We start from the raw sequence: 19,936 nt of genomic DNA, 5'->3' as shown, positions 1-19,936 counted from the left end.
TCAGCTCATCACAACGGTTACGCAAGCCTTTATTACAAAGATCCTAATTTTTAGTAGAGTAAAATGCATTACCTGGATCTATAGTATTATCTGCGTTTCTCTGACTTCGGCTTGCCAGGCTCATGGTGACATTTGCTGCTCCTTTTTTCGCTGGAGCTGGTTTCTTTACAACTGGTTTCAGCTGCTTCTGAAGTTTGGTGATGTTGTTCATTGCACTTGCCACCAATACGTCAACATGTTGTGTTAAATTTGTCAAGATAGTTCCTGCTTTTATTTCGAGCACAGATTCAACGAGCTCTTTGAGGCCTCTCTGCAGCAGGGGGATATCTGGCTGAGCAAGTTTAACTAGGACAGGTATACTCGCGTTCACTTTTTGGATGCGGCTATCGGTATCCTGACACAGCCCCCAGGCCTCCTGAGCAGTCTTGTTCAGAAGTGGAATGCTGTTTGAGAAGCGGATTGACTTGGCTTCCAGGGCCTTGATCCTGGAACTCAGTGTCTGGAGCTGAAGCGAGATCACTTGTTCTTTCTCTGTTGAGGTAGCTTTGTTTTTTTTCAGTGAGACACAGTTGTTTGCCAAAAACTTGGAAATTTTTGACTCTACACTCAGAAGGCGAACCTCGTGGTCCTTTGATTCCTCCACAGAGTCAAATAGTTTTTCTTCCAGGCGGCTGATATCTTTTCGTTGATTGTCCACTTTTGAAGATGTTTCATTTAAAATATAGAAAAATCTTCTGAAATTGTGGAGGATACTATTGTCAGACTCTTCATGTGGAAGATCAGAAAGGGATGGAGCTACTTGTGAAGGGAATTCATACTTCTTGCCAATAAGCAGCCTCCAGAGGGATTCATTCAACTGTTGGAACTGGGGAATGAAAGCCAGGAGGCTGTCCACTTTCTCAGCTCTGCCACAGCAGATTTCAGTCTCATTTCTTAGAGCATGTAGTGTATCTGTCAGTACATAGTTATCTTGAATAGAATCAATAGCGCTGTTTATTACTGCCATGGTCTTGTTTAATCCATCTTCTATTTCCATGGAACATTCATTAACACGACTCTCAAACAGATCCCAATAAGCCTGAGATTCATTTTTAAGTCCTTCCTGAGTTTTGGAAAGTTCCTTAATTGTAGAACTCATTCTGTTAATGACAGTCGTGAGGTTTTCAAGCTTCTCATTGATTACTTCAGCTTGGATTTGTTGTTCATACTCTGAAGTCAGACTAAAAGGTACTCCTTGCTCAATCAAGGGTTGCAGGATCTCCATATCATAGCACAAATCATTAATTTGCTCATTCATTTTGTCCATCTTATTGTCCAATGGAAGGACTAGGTCAGAGAGACTTTTGTTTAGGATAAGCACATTCTCCTGGGCTGCTGCCAGCTGCATTTGGAAATCCCTTCTGCTCTCTGACAACATGTTGTCACAGACTCCCAGAACAGAGTCTCTCTGAATTTCCAGTGCAACACTGAGATTGCTGATCTTGCTATCCTGGACTCTTAAGTCATCATAGATCTGCAGCACCATCAAACCCTGTTTCTTTACTTTCTCATGCAGTGTGAACATGTACTCTGTAACATTGTACTCTGTGACTTTATCTGCTGAAGGGATGTTTTGGCTCGAAGACTGTTCAGCTGATAACAGTTGTTCATGAGCATCTTTCATTTCAGAAAGAGTCCTATTTAAAGATTCATAATAAATGACACTTCTTGACTGTTGATACTCCAAGTTATCTTCCAAAGATTTCTGTTTTTCCTGTAAAGCTTTCATAGGCTTGTCACAAGTGAGGGTCATTTCCTCTTTCATCTGCACCATATGACTCTTTAGCTCCAGAATGTCAAGTTTTGTTGGCCCACTGTCTTTCTCCAGAGCAAATTTTTGTTGTGTTTCATTCAGATGCTTGACTAATTCTTTTGTATTTTCAAGATCATGTGACAAACTAGACACAGTCTTGAAAATTTGAGCCATGCTCTCTTGCATTTCACCTTGAAATTCTTTAAACTGTTCTCTGACAATGTCTTTGATTAATTCATTAATACTTCTGGATTTCAGACCTTTGAGAAAAAGCAGAAATACGGAAACAATCAAACCAATTGTGTTAGCAACATCAAAGTTTTTCCCACAAAGTTAGCAAAAACAGTGCCGTACAGAAGTGAAACACACACATCCCTGCCCTGATTTACCCACCCACAGAGCAAAATTTAAAGCAGAGTAAGTAGAGGATGGCGAATAGTGTTTGAAGACTCAGCCTTTTTTCTACTGAAATCAATGGGAGTTTTGCTATTATTTTGAAAGGGCAAATTCATACTCTGCATACCTGGTATCAGCTTTGATCTCCTAGCTAAGCTGTTTCTGAGCACTGAAATGAGAAGATCTGTGTGCTTTTGTGGCTTGCTCATAAGAAAATGATGCGTCCTTTCTCCACTGGGAAAGCAAGGAAAAACCACCTGCTTTATCAACATTATGGTCAAGAAGTGAAAGCAGACATTATTACTTTCCTATTGTGTTGCATGTGGTGATTCATACAATACACTATAGTAAGAAAAGCAAAATAAAAAGAATAGCCTTATCGAATATCTGAAGTTAGTAACATGACAACTGCTGCAAAAGGCAGACATTTTAAAGGTACAAACCTTTAGTTAGTCTTACATACTACAACTCTTTAAATAGCTCCTAGGAATACTGATCCTGAAGAGCACTAAGCAGAAGTGACTGTTTGGGAATTTTGCTCCTGTGAATAACATCAAAATATGTCTCCCGTATAGCCTTAGCTGGGTTAAGACAGTCATAAAATAGTGTTTGTCACGAGTGCTGCATAACATATTTGAATTATTTAGAGCAGTAGATTTGCTCTGGTGTGAGATTAAAAGGATTTTTTTAATTTATTCTCCAGAAGAAGCCCCTATACTACGTCCAGCTAAAACACTGAAGCATTCTTTGCATGTTTTTTCTAAAGCCTATGAACACTTGCAGCCAGCTTGTGATATAACGGTTAAAACCTTCAACCTCTACAATGCCTTGATGACCATTGGTTCTCTGATTAAAATTGTATTGATAAAGGCAGAAATTCTCTGTTGCCTTTATCTGTTTTCCTCTCATTTACTTATATAGCCTGAATTTTATTGCTTCATCTTTAAAAGAGCAAGGTATGCTCTGAAACCTTATTTGAAAGTACATTCACATCAAGAGAAGCAAAATGGCAGGAAATGAGACCCACGAAACCCAATGCAACTTTGGGCTCAAAGTGTGCAACAGGATTCCAAATAAAAATTGTTTTGTTCACTGAGCTAGAGAGAAGCACAGTACTTTTTCTATTCAGGAAATCCATTTGAATTGTGTGTGTTCCAGCTGGAAATAGAGATCTAGTTGATAATATTTGCTTTTTATGAACTATAAATTAGTCTCAGTCTTCATTAAGTCCAGTAAAATCATAGAATGGTTTTGGTTGGAAGGGACCTCGAAGATCATCTAGTTCCAACCCCCCTGATGTGGGCGGGGAAACCCTCCACTACACCAGGTTGCCCAAAGCCTCATCCAACCTGGCCTTGAACACTTCCAGGGATGGGGCATCAGATAGTAAACACCTCTGATGCTTAGGGGAGAAATCTGTCACTTGTTCAGATGATTTTTTTTTCCAAGGCAGGATATAATAGGCAGGTGCAATACGTTTGCTAGCCTAAAAAAGAGCCACTTCAGAAATATAGCACGAAGTTTCCTAAGCAATAAACTCAATAACTGTCAACTGCAGTCACAGATGTCACAGCAATTTTTACACAAACTATAAAAGCAACAAAGTGATAATACTGAGATTGCCTTTATTATTTTACTTATTACTACCTGAAGTGCAAGTAAATGACTAAACAGATATATACATATGAATGCGCACACTTATAGAGAGAGCTTTGTCAGTGAACTTCAGTGAAGGAAAAACAGTATAAGATACCTGTCCTGGTGGCCGAGATGAAGAACCAAAATAGGAATGCAGAGTAAAATAACCAGAAAGAAACAAGATTATTCTACACCTTCTGTGAGGAATTAATTAAATTTCTTCATCATAATAGATCATCCTGCTGAGAGCTTTTCCACAGGATCTATACTGGCCTTTTCCGTGGCAGTCAAGAAACTGCCAGCCTAGCTGTCTCCCATTCTGCTCTATTTAGTTGGATCGTGGGTGTTGTATGGAGCTCAGCTCTGGTTTTCAGGTGTTCTTGTTACCAAGGGAGTGGAACCTGACAAAACAGTTCACAGCTTTGGGTTTCTCTCTCCCTTACTTGCTGGCTGGGACAACTAAGTACCTGCTAAGTAAGTGCTATTCCAAAGTTCGCTAGACGCTGTGGGAGCTTGCTTCTCCACAGAAAGACCTGACTCGAACTTGTGTTGTAGGTGACAATTGGGTTTATTCTTAAGCTTGATCTGAGAATACACGAGTACATTCATGGATGTAACTCAATTTCTCTGTTGCTCATTTTGAAATAGAAAGGTCCAAACTACCAGTGCACATTAAAGATCTCTTGCACTTTTTATGAGATTATAAATTTTAATTTTAACTCCCTGGCTGAAATCCAAAGTGCGTAATTACTTTATGTCAACATATACTCCCTCTGCAGTTTCAATTATTTGAAGAATAATGTGCAAAATAAATGTATGTACACGGGAGACTGAGTTAAGGTTATATATCTACCCGTAAATTACATTTCTGACTTGAAAGTGATTAACACTCCATTGTTGAGTTCATTTTTAAAGAACTGTACATTTTAATAATGAAGAGGAAAGAAGTCTATAAAAAGCCTTGATGTGGAGTGAAAGGACGAAGAAAGAATAGCAAGAAGTAAGCAGAGTTTATTAAATCAAAGGGAGAACACCAAACTATTTTCTCTAAGTAAAAAGTAGGAACAGTCCTCTGAGTATGAAAACAATTTTAAAAATGCACAACAGGTTTCACTAGTCAAATTCTAGGAGGGTATCAGTTACTCTGGTGAGTGTTGCCCTGTATCAACAGATGACAGGTTTGTGGGACCAAAGACCACGTACAGGTGAAACCAAGAAATAAAGACTTAGTAAACTGTATTAAATTGTTTGTTCACAGAAACAAACCCCAATTCTATTAAACTCTGATACAAAGCTGGAGAGCCAATAGAATTTCTGTGAAAAGAAAAAAAGGCGATTAATGGATATGAGCAAAGGACCTGAACACCATGGGAAGAAAATGGAAAAGTAGAGGAAGAAGGAAGAAGCCAGAATAGCATGAAGCTGCTACAGACTTAACTGTGCTTCAAAAGCATGTTGCTTCAGGATGGCAGTGGGGAAAGTTGTGTTTCTAGCAAGTCTGATGTGCCTATACTGCACATCTGTACCAAGTTAGGGGACAGCATGGAAACTCTTTCCAGCTCCTGTTACTTTAGGATGCTCTTTGCCCACTTGGATTATGACTGACTGACATTCCTTGGACAGAAACTGCAGTTGCCTGTTGACACTACATATAAAAGCCATGAGAAACACTAACCTTGTTCTCTCTCCCCTCCTCCACTCATCGCTGCTATTTACCTGTGTACAAGCCAAGAACAACCTGTATCGGAGTGCCCATAATCAGAGACAAGCAAAGTAGTTGATAGAAGCATTTTCATTAGAGCTACTTGATTAAGAGAGAGATTGAGAACATAAATCAAAAAAGGGACAGCAACTGGAGATTTCATCTAAGCAAGTATAGTAACAGCATTACAGATGAAAACAATAAAAGCTTGAAACACATTTGCAGAGAAACGTGAAATAATGAGTTTTTTTGTACTGCACATTTTAATTAGGGCTTGGACCCTTAAATACAGATAAGGAATGGAAAAGCAGGAGCACAGCATGCAGGAAAAGACCCCTTGGAATAGCATGAGAATGACAGCTGGAATGAATGGAATATAAAAAAGAATGAAGAGAAAGAAGAAGGGAAATGGGAAATATTAAGACAAATTAAATGTATGCCCAAGGGTCAAGAATGTCATCTAGCAATATGTGGAGAGGTGAAAGCAGGTCACTGAGCGAGAGGTGGGATAAACTTGATCCAGGGTACAAGAGAGCCATCTAGCATGTAGCACGAGCAACTCAGGAGACAGAGGGCTGGAAATACAAGAACTGGTACCACACTTGATAAATTTAAGGGAGATATGAAAGTATTTATTGTTTCATTTAGTTTTAACTCAGTGTTAGAAGCTGCAGTCCTCTCATTCTACTCAAACAATAAAAAAGTCCTCTAGATTCTAGAGTGTAAAATACAAGCAGTTTGGGGAAAATTCCTGAAAAATGAGAAAAATATTGCACTCAAGGAAATGAAAGCTTCAATTCCAACCTGTTTGTTAAGCACCATTTGTAGCAGGGTAACAAACAGATCTTGCTGCAGGATGCATAATTCTGCTGGCAAAAGTCTGCCCAACCTCCTGATTGCTGGCTCTTTCTCATCTACCGAACATGAGTACAGACGTTTATCAAAGGTAGCCTAATACGATCAGAGGTAATTATTCAGAAGGATGTTTGCCATGCTGTGAATACAACCATCACAGAATTTCTTATACATTTCCCCTGCATATGTGAATTACGTATTAAATACTATTACTTAGACTTGGTAGCCAAGCTAATACTACGTCCTTTAGCAGCTGTCAAATAAATAAAAAACAGAGATAAGAATATTTGCAGAAGCTGTAAGTACATGAAAATGTCTTGATAGTGGCTTAAGTTACCATGTAGATGATGTAGTAACCAAGAAAGTAAATTTTTTGTCACTATAAATGACACCATAATAAACATTGAAACAAAAAAATCCCTCTATTATGAAATGAAACTAAAAAAGAATTCTCCCTATAAATGTTGAGCAATAGAATAGGATAGTCTATGAATGTTTTTAGCATTTGTTTTTTTCTGGCACCTTTAACTGGGTGAGTGATTACATTAATTTATTTTTCTCACCTTTTAGAAAAGACTGGAAGTCTCTGCCCTTATCTTCATTGATTTTGCCTTCCAGAGAAGAAAGTGTTTTGTTCACATCATTCATCGCAGCAGCAATGCTGTCAACCTTCTTCTGTAGAAAAGTCAGTTTCATCTCCTGGCTGCTAATCTTCTCGTTCATTTTTTGTGTAAGTGCTTGGTCAGAGAATACAATAAGAAAGGAAAAAAAAGTGTAAAAACATTGGGAGGTGGCAGGGGGAAGAAAGCGTAATGGACTTGAGACACATTAGCTGGAAGTGGGGTGAAAAGTTTCTGAATTTTTCGTCTTGAGTGAATTATCTTGATTTTTGTCATGTATCATGCATGTATTAGTGACGTTCAGCAGCACAGCAGTAACTAATTACTGAAGCATCTGCATCCATTATAAAGTATTTATAATTCCACAGGAGTATTTTGAATGGTTAGCATATTTTAATCAGCATCATGTCATTCTTCCTCCACCTAGCACCCTACAGGATATTCAGTTAACTCTCATTTAGTCTATCATCTCCTTTAAAACAATCACAAAAGCTTTGGTTTTTACTTACCATTTATAACATAACTTCATGAATTTGCAAGGCTTGTGTCTGAAGGAATACATCATCTTTTCAGTGTTGAGGTCAAAACAAAGACTTGTTCAACATAGCAGCAAGGCAGAAAAACAGCTAATAGATACATGACTTTGGAATAATCATTAGTCTGTCATTAAGAAAAGATGCCCGATCTGTGAAGTCAAGCTTATTTTAAAACCTGTCCAATTTTTTCCTGGTGCTTTCAGACTCTTCAGGTTTAAACAGGCCTAGTTGTGTGCTTTTAAGATAGGTAGTGGTGAAGGCAGCCTTGGTCTTGCAAATTAAGACTCCCCATTACTTCAGCTAGACATCTGAGTTTCACAGGTGACAGGAATGAGACTTAGTCCGCGATTTTTCAGAAGATGCTGATAAAATTAAATGTTCTAATTGCTGCAAGCAAAGCTACAAAATCTCTTTAGTTCCTTCAACAATTCAGCCCAAATGGCCTACCTTAGACACATGATATATTACTCTACATGATCCAGACCATACTATGAATTAATTAACTGCTATCAAGAGTTTCTTCAGCAGTACATACAAATATTTATTAACGTAAATGTACAGTATTGTTATTGATCTTATGTCATTTTTCATTATGGCATCAGTGTCTATTCCTATAGCAAGAAACAGTTATCAGAAATCATGCAGAAGCACAGGGGCCTAAAGACTACAACAACAACAAAAACAGGTTATATGTAAAAGGGCATACTCTTCTGACTAGACTTTTATTCTTCAAAATTCTACTATGTAAAAAGATAAGTGTGTCATATCTAACTCGGTAACATTTGGGAAAATCCAGAGAATTCACTAAGTGCAGCCAGTCAGTGCAGATGAAACATGCCAATGCTCACGAGAATGCTCTCCTGTAGAGGTATGTTGGTTGTAAAATTCATAGTTAGTAGGGCCTAGTGAACAAGGCTGGCTGCTTTAGGTTAGGATATTAGTATCTCCGGGTGCTTACTTTGCTCATGGTGTCTATTTACACAGACACAAAATTGTGTTTGTAACTCATACACCTATTTCAGAGTGGCAATTCTCCCCAATAGCACTGTGAAGACAAGCCATTGATGGATCTTCTTTGATCGAATACTCTTCACCATAATACTACTCTGTGACAGGCAGACAGGTCTGGATACTTCTGCTCCTGATTGAATTATTTCTATAAGAAAATTATTTTAATTCATTACTGGCTCGTGCATAGTCACCCAAACAGATAACTAACCAGCAGGGTGCAATGCTTGCTTCAGTTCTCTTTCTGCAAGTTCCGACTGAAGGGGGAAGACAAGCTGCATAGATGAACCTGGAAGTGAGGTTTATCAGTGGCACAGCTGCATAATGGGATCCAGAAACAGAATCTGGCTTGTAGAGTCCTAGCAGCTGCTGATAGAGGGACAGACCAGGGCAGTCGGTCCTGGCCCCAGGTCATGTTTGCGAGGTTGGCAGCCAGAACAGGTATCTCTCTCCTTCTAAACTGACCCCATTTGGTTTAAAAATAACTGAAAAGCAATCAACATGGAGCTCTCAGATTCCAATTTCAGAGTAATTTTTCAGAGTAGAATTCCTACTAAGAGAAGTGGCATGTTTTAATGCTCTATTGATCAAGCTCACTTTTTCATATGTGTCCTGTTGGCTTTACTAGACAACATGCTCCTCCCTCCAGCACTGGGAAACTCAGTTGCTCATACAATATCAGCAAGGGGCAACAGCACTCTCCTAACTTCCATTTGAAAATATCTTTCCATATCTCCATGCCAGATTCAGTCTTTCCCTCTCCTTCCTAGGCTTTCAAATTTTTCTATTTGTCTATTACAATTTGAAGTAAAACACATATATGGACGTAAGCACATACATGCGTACTGTCTCCATAAAACCCTGTGGCAGTCTGGATTCTAACACCGTTCTCCCAGCATGAGTGAATACTCCAGCACCAGAACATCATATCGACAACTACAACACACAGACGTGAGAACATATCTTGCCTTATTATTTGGTTCCATAAAATATTTTCGGATAAAATAAAACACTCCAACTGTGTGAGTGGCAATAACACCGTAGTAAGTTACAGCTGATAATTACACAAACAGTGTAGACACCCATAACTGAAACATCAACAGATTCAAAAGAAAAGGGAGGTACTAGGAAAGTTCAAGGAACGCACCTTCTTTACACTGTCTTTCACATCTTGTCCATCTTTTGGCTCCTCACCATGTAAACTACAAGCTCATTTGACAGTAAGCAGAGAACACTGCCAAATAACTTGCATGTAATTTGCCACCGAAAATTTACTGATAAATGCAGTCTCCCTTACTGCTGGGTAGTATATCACAAGCAGAGAGTAATTTGTTCAAACGACTTCCTTATTCAAGCATGTTTGTTATATTTCTTTTGTTGTTATTTAAACATGATATGCTGATTGTTGGCAGTTCTCTGAGTACACAGACTTTCTAAATAATTCTGCATTACCAACATCTCCATACCCTCAAAGGCATACACACCTTCAGGTGGTACACAGTAGAATACAGTATAGTCTGTCAACTACTCGAATACCTCTAAATCACAAATATCTTTTCATGTTTCTTTATAGTGAACACTTAATATTAGAATTCATGGTTAATTGGAATGATTTGATAAACCATGATTGTTTCTGCTCCCGGTTTAGTGAGTGTGCAAACCTGCCTGGCATGAATAAAATTCCGTTCCCATGAATACTTATGCAGACAACTATGAAATTAATTTTCTGGAACATTTGTGCTGGTAAAATTTAAATCATGCAGATGGTAATGGAAAATAAATGTAAAGGGAAGTGAGTACACCTAACAACTCCAGAGACTAAGAGGTGGTGAAGCTTTTCATGCAGCAGTCACCTAAGGTAACTTCTCAATGTAGATCACTATTTGAATAAAAGCATTATTGTTACTAACTAGCTCTTGTGATGCTGAGGTCTGTACATACCCTTATAAAAAAACACTGACATTATGTTCCAAAACCTTATGGTCTAGATAGGCTGAAGTAAACACAGCAGTGAGCAAATGTATGGTGCAATAGGAAAGTCTCAAACATCTGTGGTATAAAGCTGTAAAATGTTCCTGTGTTGCTTAGCAATTTGATCATCCTAGATGGAGTACCTTAAAACACACCCAAGCTGCCCTTGCTAAAGTTTGAAGTGTCATTGTACTGATTTTGAATAAAGCAGCAACTTTTATAATCAAATATATAACAATAATCATGCATTCAGATAAAAGAAAATGTGGTTATGTTAATTGTGTTATGACCAATGCTGACCTATACTACTCCTAGGTTTGGTTTGGGATTTTTTGGGGTGTGTTGGGTTTGGTTGTGGTTTTGTGTTGGGTTTTTTTTCTGTTAATTCATCTATTTTACTCAGTAATTTAATAGTATAAATATTTCTATGCAGATTGACTTTCCTGGTTTTAGTTTAGCCACAAAACACTCTACAAATGCTAAGCTACTGGTACCTTTAAATTCAGTTTCTTCTGCCTGTCTTTATCAGAGAAGTGCACCACAGAACCATGACTGCTAGAAACTCTAAGGGTTCATTCAGGTCCCTTCAGCAGACACAGATTTTTCTCAAACTGTTTTTGCAGTGATCTTAGTGAGTCACATGGTCAGTGACTGGGCTAGAGGAGATAGTAATAGTAGCAGCTGACCTGGCCCACTGGGGTCCTGAGGAGCTCTTGGTGTCCTCTCGCTGACAGTTCTGCTGCTTTCAGCCTGTTTGCTGTGTATAAGTGATTGTCGTTCTTGAGCTAAAAGAAGGAGAAGAAGAAAGGATGCAAGTGAAACATGGAACATGACAATCAGGATTCCACAACAATTGCTTTCTCCCTCTATTCTATACCAACTTTACTAATCATCTGTAGTGATTCTTACTATCTGCTTATTCCACCTATAACACGGTGTGGGACTGCATTAAGACAGTGAAAGGCTTTATAAATGGCTTCCTGAGATTGGCAGGGGTTGGTGTTAATACTAAAATGTCAAAACTTTGCCCATAATGAACAGAATTTTGAAATCTCCAGGGTTAAAAAATTCTAGATTAATATTTTACATCAATATAAAACAGCAGTACAAAGACAACAGAGAGATTGTCAGCTGTTAAATTAATTAGGTTTCTCTATAGCTACAAAATTAGTCAGGTTTGTCGAAACAGATAGTTTTTTTGACAGATCACACAAATCTTCAACCACAGAAATCTTCCCACTAAAGGCAATGGTGATATTACATTGTTGCAGCACCCAAAAAATAAAAACCATTTTAAAACATAATCAAATTTCAAACCCCAACAAATATCATCTGAGATTTGTGACTGGTACATACACTAAAAATCTTCATGAAGGTGATAAGTTTATAAATATTTTCTCTGGCCATGGTAGATAGGATTTCCTGTGCTTATTTTACATATCAGCCCAAAGACCCCAAAGCAACTCACAAAAAGCTAGACTAACATGATTATTATTATTATTTCAATATTACAGTTGGGGAAACCGAGGTCCACAAAAGTGCCTTTACTCACAAAAAGTAGGAAACAACTGATAGGGATACCTGGGAACTGAGATTTCTACCTTCCTGACTTACTACTTTAGCTATTATGCTTAACAGTGTCATTTTCATTTCATTATTGTTTTTTAAAAAATGAAATATGTATGAAGTAGGTTGTAAATTTGCGAGTGTAAATTCATATCCATCTTTATATGCTTGCTCAGTTCATGAAGCATTTTGAAGTGAATGTTGCTCCAGCTGGAGCACATCTAAGGAACATCACTTATGTGGCACTGATGCGATTCACAGTCTTTAGTACAGTACAAGCAGAATAACTTGAGTACGGCGACATTATTTTCTAGTTCAAATACTAAAACCTAGTCTGACCATAATGTGAGTATCCAAGGAAACAGGATAAAATGCTGAATCAAGAAATTCCCTGCTTCATCAGCCTCTTGGTACAAGAACAACAGATTACATTTAAGGATGATAAAAGGTGTTTTATGTTGTAAATTAAGGGAGGCAGGAAGTAACAATTAGGACAGGAACTCAAAGGAAAGTATCATATGGACTGGAAGTTTCATAGAATTTATTGAAATTGGTTAATAAGAAATACAAAATCCTCAAATAGTTTTAATTTCAATAACTTCTGTTATCTTTTTGTGGCATGGTTATTGACAGGAGTTAAATACTTGAATTCAGCCCAACTCATTACACGGGATTTATCAGGTGGCAAAGTGATGATATCATCTATGACAAGGGATTCAGTTACTTGCCTGTGATAAAGACCAGCTGATCGATATCCTTTTATTCTTTCGTTTATCAGTCTTTCTGTTGCTCTACATGTATTCACTGCCACTGGTACTGCTATGGACACCAGATTTTTTTTTTTATACTGTCAAGATTCTTATCTTTCATCCTCCTTGTTAAATCAACTGCCCTACTCACAGCTTCACATTGTGGAATACCCAAACCCTTACAGTTTTATTCACTTTCAGAGTTTCAAGGACCTATATTTATCCCTGTCTGCTTGTTTTACTAATGCTTTAAACTGTTCAGATAACTTAATCTCTGTAAGACTCAGAATGTAGTATCACTGTTGGAGCAAATCCGCAATGGAGTAAGCCAATAGTGCATTATACTGCTTCTAAGAGCAGCAAGGACGGTAGCCAGTGATGCGCACACACACACACAACACTCACCCAGGGACAATACCTCATATTGTACAATTACTAAATTTCATCGCTGTATAGGAAAGGTACTTCTCAGGCAACATTAGAAATTGAGGGTTTTCATTTGTGTAACAAATTCAGAAGAGTGACTGGCAATATAGCATCTCCTACATAATTCTACCAGCGTGGCTCAGTTCTTTTCCAAATGAACTACTCTGACACATGAAATGGTGATTAAGCCCTATGTGCTCCTTCGTCCCACAGATGAGATGCCCCATGCTAGATACTGAATAGCAGCAGATGTGATGGGAGCACCAGACTGAAACTCTAATACATGTACTCTTCAGGGTAGAAATAGCCATCAAATGACTCACGTTTGAGACCTTCTAAAAATCAGATATGCTATTCTCAGTTAAAGCTAAAAAGATAAAATATAAAATAAAAATCAGACTGCTAAACTCACCTTACAGGTGCCATTTACAACAATAAGGCAACACCAACAAAAAAAAGCAGCAATTCAAAATGCTGAGCAATGAGTTCTTCCAGTTCCTCAAGGAGCTTCAGAGTCCTCAGCACTTCTGAATATCAGGTAACGCACACAGGAATTTAACATTATGCTCCCATCATTGAATATATTGGCCTAGATATATAATTTATTGTCCCATGTATTTTTAAACATAGCATGCAAAATGATTTCAGGGAATATTAAAAATATGGAAATTGGATCTTTTTCTCTCAATATATTTTTGATTAAGCAGGAGTGGCTGAAGGGGAATCCCTGTGGGGAGTCTGGTAGTTTCCTCCCATTCCCTACGTTTCAAGGTGGATTGCTGCCTTTTGTGTCTGCACCTCACCTCAGGCAGAGGATTAGCACTCACTTCTGTTTGGAACATTTTACAGCCATCTGCTGGAGAAATGACATCGCTACTATGTGAAGGAATTCAGGGTTAACAATGGCTATGGCATTGTCAGCAACCCTGAGAACCAGCTGTTTGCTCTAAACCACAGCCAGGGCAGATGGAAATGAATTCGTGTACATTAAGTCACCTCAGCCTCACTCCACAGCAAAGCTGAATTTGAACACAGCATGATCTATACATTTGGAGATGCATCTTCTGGGTTTTGAAATAATTTGTGACCATAATGTAGTGTTCAGGGACCATATGTGCATGAGCAAACTGGGATTTCTTCCCCTCAGACACGCACATTATCTTCTCCAGCTTAAGGATGAAAAGTTGCAAGAAAGCCATGTTTAGTAAAAATAACACGTCATTAACTTTGCAACTCAGAACTTACAAGCCCTTACATTTTAGCAGTTTTGCTCCTAATTAAACCTTTGATATTCCCAAATGAAAATAAAACATGATTATTTAAATTGTCCATATTGCACTGTTTCATGAGACTTGTAAGAAACGATGTCCACATTTTTCCCTTCTTAAAAAGTTTCTTGTAAAATTATATTGTCCATGCTGGACTAAGATCCGTGCCTTATACAATTTGGTCATGTGTTGCCACATGGGAGGTATGGTTAGAAACAGTGATCTGGACATGTCTCTTCCCAGAGGCTCTTCTGTGTCATCGCTACTACATGACCTTGAGAAGCATCTGTAACCAAGCAGTTACAACAGGGCTACCAAATATGGTTTACAGATGTCTAGTAGTAACTATGAGTCAGTGACAAGTGCTTCCTCCTGCCTAGACGATCAGACTGAAATTGTTATGTATGGTTTCACTTGGTTTGAGAGAGAAGCTAAACCAGAAGGCGTTTTGAATTAGCACTTGCTACAAGCAACCCACATCACACTAACAGTGCCTTCACAGGATCTAAAACATATTGTCAGAATATCCCAGTTCCCTTGGCACAGAAACCCTTCCATAACAGTTCGGTTGTTGAGCAGATCAAGCGCAGAGAGGCCAAGTGGAGGGTTCAGCGACTCTGGAGAGCCCCAGCCAGAGCTTAAAACGTCTTTTCCTCCGCCGTTGTAGAAATGGAGTGCCTGAAGACAAGGCTAGCAGGCTCCCAACTGTTCACGTTCATTAGCTGACGTCCCTTCATGGGAATTGAATAATACAGGCAAGGCTTGTGCTGGTGGTCTGCTCCTCCTGGGAGGCAGGATTCCAGAAGCAGGGAAGAAGAGCCTTTCTGACATAACATCTTTCATCCCAATCTCTTTAAGCACTCCTACAAGCATTAATTAATTAAATATCCCAGTGCCCCTGTGAGATAAGTGTCAACTCAATTTTCTAGATGGGTAATCTTGGGTATGCAGATTATAAGTGGCTTTCCCAAGTTATTCAGCAAGCCAGAAGAGGTTTGAAAAGAGAACCCAGGAGACATAATTTCAAATCCGCTCCTGTAACACTTGACAACATTTTCCTTTAGTCTTATTTTTGCACAGATGCCACTACAAATTGAGCTATACAGCTTTTTTTCCTGGTCAGTGCTTCCCTGTTGTTTTGATGCCATTTCAATTTTGTCAGCTGTAGCCTCCCCCTTCAATAAGTATTTTTTAATCTATTTCTGCTAATGTTTGCATTTTTAAAAAGCAAAGGTTTAAAACATCTTATCCATGCTCACTGGACAGCCTCACTGACTGACTGTGTCCTGTGTTAATATCTGACTCCACGCTCAGCTGCACAGAAGAGAATTCTGTGCCTGCTGAGGTTCTGGCTCTTCAGCATCAAAATTTCCCTTCTGGATGTGAACAACAGTGATTTCTCTTCATTCCTCTACATTAATTTTTAATCACAGCCTCTACTTTACCACTGCTGATTGAATTCCCTACCACATCTAATGGCCTTTCTTGTAATATTCATTCATTTAAAATATGTATGCTGATGCCATATCCTATTTTTCAAGGGCAACTTGTTTAAGGCCAGCAGCAAAGAAATACCCATTATACAGATGTTAAACTACAGCACATTGCCATATGTTTGATCACCAGGGCAGAGGTAAAATACTCTATTCTGTCAAAAAAGGGCACAATTATACAGGGATCATGTGTAATACCTAGTAAAATTCGGTCACTGTTGAAATGAACAACAAAAGTCCTACTCAATTCTGCAGGACATAAAGTTGATGATACATTATTTTATTGAGTCTAGAACATTCTAAGAGCCTGAAACTGAAAGCCCAACGAGTCACAGTGCTGTAGATTAATTTTACAGCAAGTGTTCAATACAGGACCTGGATTTAATATCCCCAGCATTGAAACACTCAAATAACTAACAGGTCTAAAGCAGAGATGCATGGAAAGTAAACTCTGTATTTTAGCAAATACAGAAGATTTTGAGTTTTATGTAGAGTGGAAGAAAGGAAAGGATGTTCTGCTGAGCTGCTCTGGAAATTCATGTGCAGGGAAGAGTCAACATCCCAAAACATTTTAGTCTACTGTGCGTTTTTCGTGGTTTTAAATTAACAGGAAGAACTGTATTGATTTTCAGCAGAGCCATTTGCTCACAAATCAGATTGCATTGCTTTCTTTTGTTGAAGTGAACAGCTTCAAATCCTTACAACTCTACTCACCTTTGGGTTGGCAGTTTTGCCCACTGTACCCAGGACAGCACTTCCACTCCAGCGATGTTACAATTTTATGTTTGATTCTGTAGGCTTGGTGTGTTGATGTCTGGGACCTGCACAACAAGACCATTTTAAATCTATTTCAGATGACCAAACAGGAGTTATAGGATACCCATATAAGTACATTTTGTAATCTTACATGTCAAATGTATCCCCAATATCTGTTATGTTGATATCAGCACAACAGGGCATAAGCAATCCAGGAGGTTCCTAGAATGTGTTGATGATAACTTTCTTCTCCAAGTCATAGAGGAACCAATGTGGAAATGTGCTATGTTAGACCTTGTTCTCATCAACAAGGAAGGCCTGGTGGGGAATGCGAAGCTCAAGGGCAGCCTTGGCTACTGTGACCATGAAATGGTGGAATTCAAGATCCTTAAAGTGGTGAGGAGGGCGGACAGCAAGCTCACTACTCTAGACTTCAGGAGAGAAGACTTCAGCCTCCTTAGGGATCTTAGTAGGGTACAAAGCGATAAAGCCCTGGAAGGAAGAAGAGCCCAAGAAAGCTGGTTAATATTCAAGGATCACCTTCTCCAAGCTCAGGAGTGATGCATCCCAACAAAGAGGAAGTCAGGCAAAAACACCAGGAGGCCTGCATGGATGAACAAGGAGCTCCTAGACCAACTCAAGCATAAAAGGGAAGCATATAGAGGGTATAAGCAAGGACAGGTAGCCTGGGAAGAATACAGAGAAATTGTCCGAGCAACCAACCAGGGACCATGTTAGGAAGGCTAAAGCCCTGATAGAATTAAATCTGGCCAGGGACATCGAGGGCAACAAGAAAAGCTTCTATAGATATGTCAGTGATAAAAGGAGGACTAGAGAAAATGTAGGCCCTGTCCAGAAGGAAACAGGAGACCTGGTTACCCAGGATATGGAGAAGGCTGAGGTACTCAATGACTTCTTTGCCTCGGTCTTCACCGGCAAGTGCTCCAGCTGCACAGCCCAAGTCACAGAAGGCAAAGGCAGGGACTGGGAGAATGAAGAACTGCCCACTGTAGGAGAAGATTAGGTTCGAGACAATCTAAAGAACCTGAAGGTACACAAGTCCATGGGACCTGATGAGATGAGATGCATCCGCAGGTCCTGAGGCAACTGGCAAATGAAGTTGCTAAGCCTCTATCCATCGTATCTCAGAAGTTGTGGCAGTCTGGTGAAGTTCCCAATGACTGGAAAAGAGGAAATGTAGCCCCTACTTCTAAAAAGGAAAAAAAAAAAGAAGACCCAGGGAACTACAGGCCAGTCTGTCTCACCTCCGTGCCTGGCAAGATCATGGAGCAGATCCTCCTGGCGACTATGCTAAGGCACGTGGGAAATCAGAAGGTGACTGGTGACAGCCAACATGACTTCACTAAGGGCAAATCCTGCCTGACTAATTTGGTGGCCTTCTATGATGAGGCTACAGCATTGGTGGATAAGGGAAGAGCAACTGACATCATCTGCCTGGACTTATCCAAAGCATTTGATACTGTCCCACACGACATCCTTGTCTCTAAACTGGAAAGACATGGTTTTGATGGATGGACCACTCGGTGGATAAGGAATTGGCTGGATGGTCGCACTCAAAGAGTTGTGGTCAACGGTTCAATGTCCAAGTGGAGGCCAGTGACAAGTGGCATTCCTCAGGCGTCAGTACTGGGACCAGTGCTATTTAACATCTTTGTTGGTGACATGTATAGTGGGATTGAGTGCACTCTGAGCAAGTTTGCTGACAACACCAAGTTGCGTAGTGTGGTCAATACACTCAAGGGAAGGGATGCCATCCACAGGGTCCTTGACAGGTTTAAGAGGTGGACCTGTGAGAACCTCATGAAGTTCAACAAGGCCAAGTGCAAGGTCCTGCACAGGGGTCAGGGCAATCCCAAGCACAAGTACAGGCCAGGTGGAGAACGGATTGAGAGCAGCCCTGAGGAAAAAGACTTTGGGGTGTTGGTTTATAAGAAGCTCAACATAAACCAGCAATATGCACTTGAAGTCCAGAAAGCCAACCATATCCTAGGCTGCATCAAAAGAAGCATGGCTAGCAGTTCCCAGGTGAGGTGATTCTGCCCCTCTACTTTGCTCTCATGAGACCCCTCCTGGAGTATTGCCTTCAGATCTGGGGCCCCCAACATAAGAAGGACATGGAGCTGTTGGAGCAAGTCCAGAGGAGGGCCACAAAAATGATCCGAGGGCTGGAACACCTGTTGTATGAAGACAGGCTGAGAGAGTTGGGGTTGTGCATTCAGCCTGGAGAAGAAAAGGCTCTGGGGACACCTGATAGCAGCCTTCCAGTACATAAAGAGGGCCTACAAGAAAGCTGAAGAGGGACTTTTTACAAGCGTGTGTAGTGATAGGACAAGGGGCAATGGCTTTAAACTGAAAGAGGATACATTTTAATTACATCTAAGGAAGAAATTCTTCACTCTTAGGCACTGGAAGAGGTTGCCCAGAGAAGTCATAGAATCATAGAATTTCTAGGTTGGAAAAGACCTTAGAGATCATCCAGTCCAACCGTCCCTAATCCCTCATTAAACCATGTCCCTAAGCAGTTCATCCACCTTTTTCTTAAACACGTCCAGGGATGGGGACTCAACCACCTCCCTGGGCAGCCTATTCCAGTGGCTGACAACCCTTTCAGACAAGAAAAATTTTTGGATGCCTCACCCCTGGAAGTGTTCAAAGCCAGGTTGGATGAGGCTTTGTGCAATCTGATGTAGTGGAAGATGCCCCTGCCCATGGGAGGGAGGTTGGAACTAGATGGTATTTAAGGTCCTCTTCAATCCAAACCATTCCATGACCCTTTCATTAGCTGCTCGAAACTGAAAGTGACACCTGACTAGGGTTGGGTGTTTCAATAGCAATCACAGTGTTAAATATTTCAGCCTTCAGATTATCTGCATGGATTTTGAAGGAATCTAATGTCTATTTAGTGCTTTCAGGCTTCTTCCCTGAAAATCTTATTCAGAAGTCAAATACTATGGCAACCAATCATTATTACGCAGCTGGACTGAGTTGAGATAATGAACTAATTACTAATCAACTCAAGGTACCGACCCTGCCTACAAGAGGCAGGCCATTTCCTCCTGGCTGTGGAAGATGCAACAGCGTCCTTGGTGCTGCAGCCCAGGCTGGTGAGCAACAACTGGTGACCCTGACGTGATACATC

At 39.8% G+C, this 19,936-nt stretch overlaps 1 protein-coding gene across 1 annotated transcript in view; it reads right to left on the bottom strand.

The window, feature by feature from the left end:
• MMRN1 (multimerin 1) overlaps positions 1 to 19,936 on the bottom strand; it is a 50,574-nt gene that overhangs the window by 8,130 nt on the left and 22,508 nt on the right. Inside the window, exons 3-6 of the mRNA XM_086612233.1 lie at positions 16,735 to 16,841; positions 11,205 to 11,303; positions 6,947 to 7,120; positions 73 to 2,052 (exon numbers count right to left, since the gene is read on the bottom strand). Coding sequence (XP_086468359.1) covers positions 73 to 2,052; positions 6,947 to 7,120; positions 11,205 to 11,303; positions 16,735 to 16,841 — 2,360 coding nt within the window. The remainder of the gene's footprint in view (positions 1 to 72; positions 2,053 to 6,946; positions 7,121 to 11,204; positions 11,304 to 16,734; positions 16,842 to 19,936) is intronic.

This window comes from Tauraco erythrolophus, chromosome 5 (genome assembly GCF_009769465.1).
Source record: "Tauraco erythrolophus isolate bTauEry1 chromosome 5, bTauEry1.pri, whole genome shotgun sequence".
Lineage (NCBI taxonomy): Eukaryota > Metazoa > Chordata > Aves > Musophagiformes > Musophagidae > Tauraco > Tauraco erythrolophus.
The sequence above is the reverse complement of the archived record's forward strand: the minus strand, read 5'-3'. Positions and strand labels throughout refer to the sequence as shown.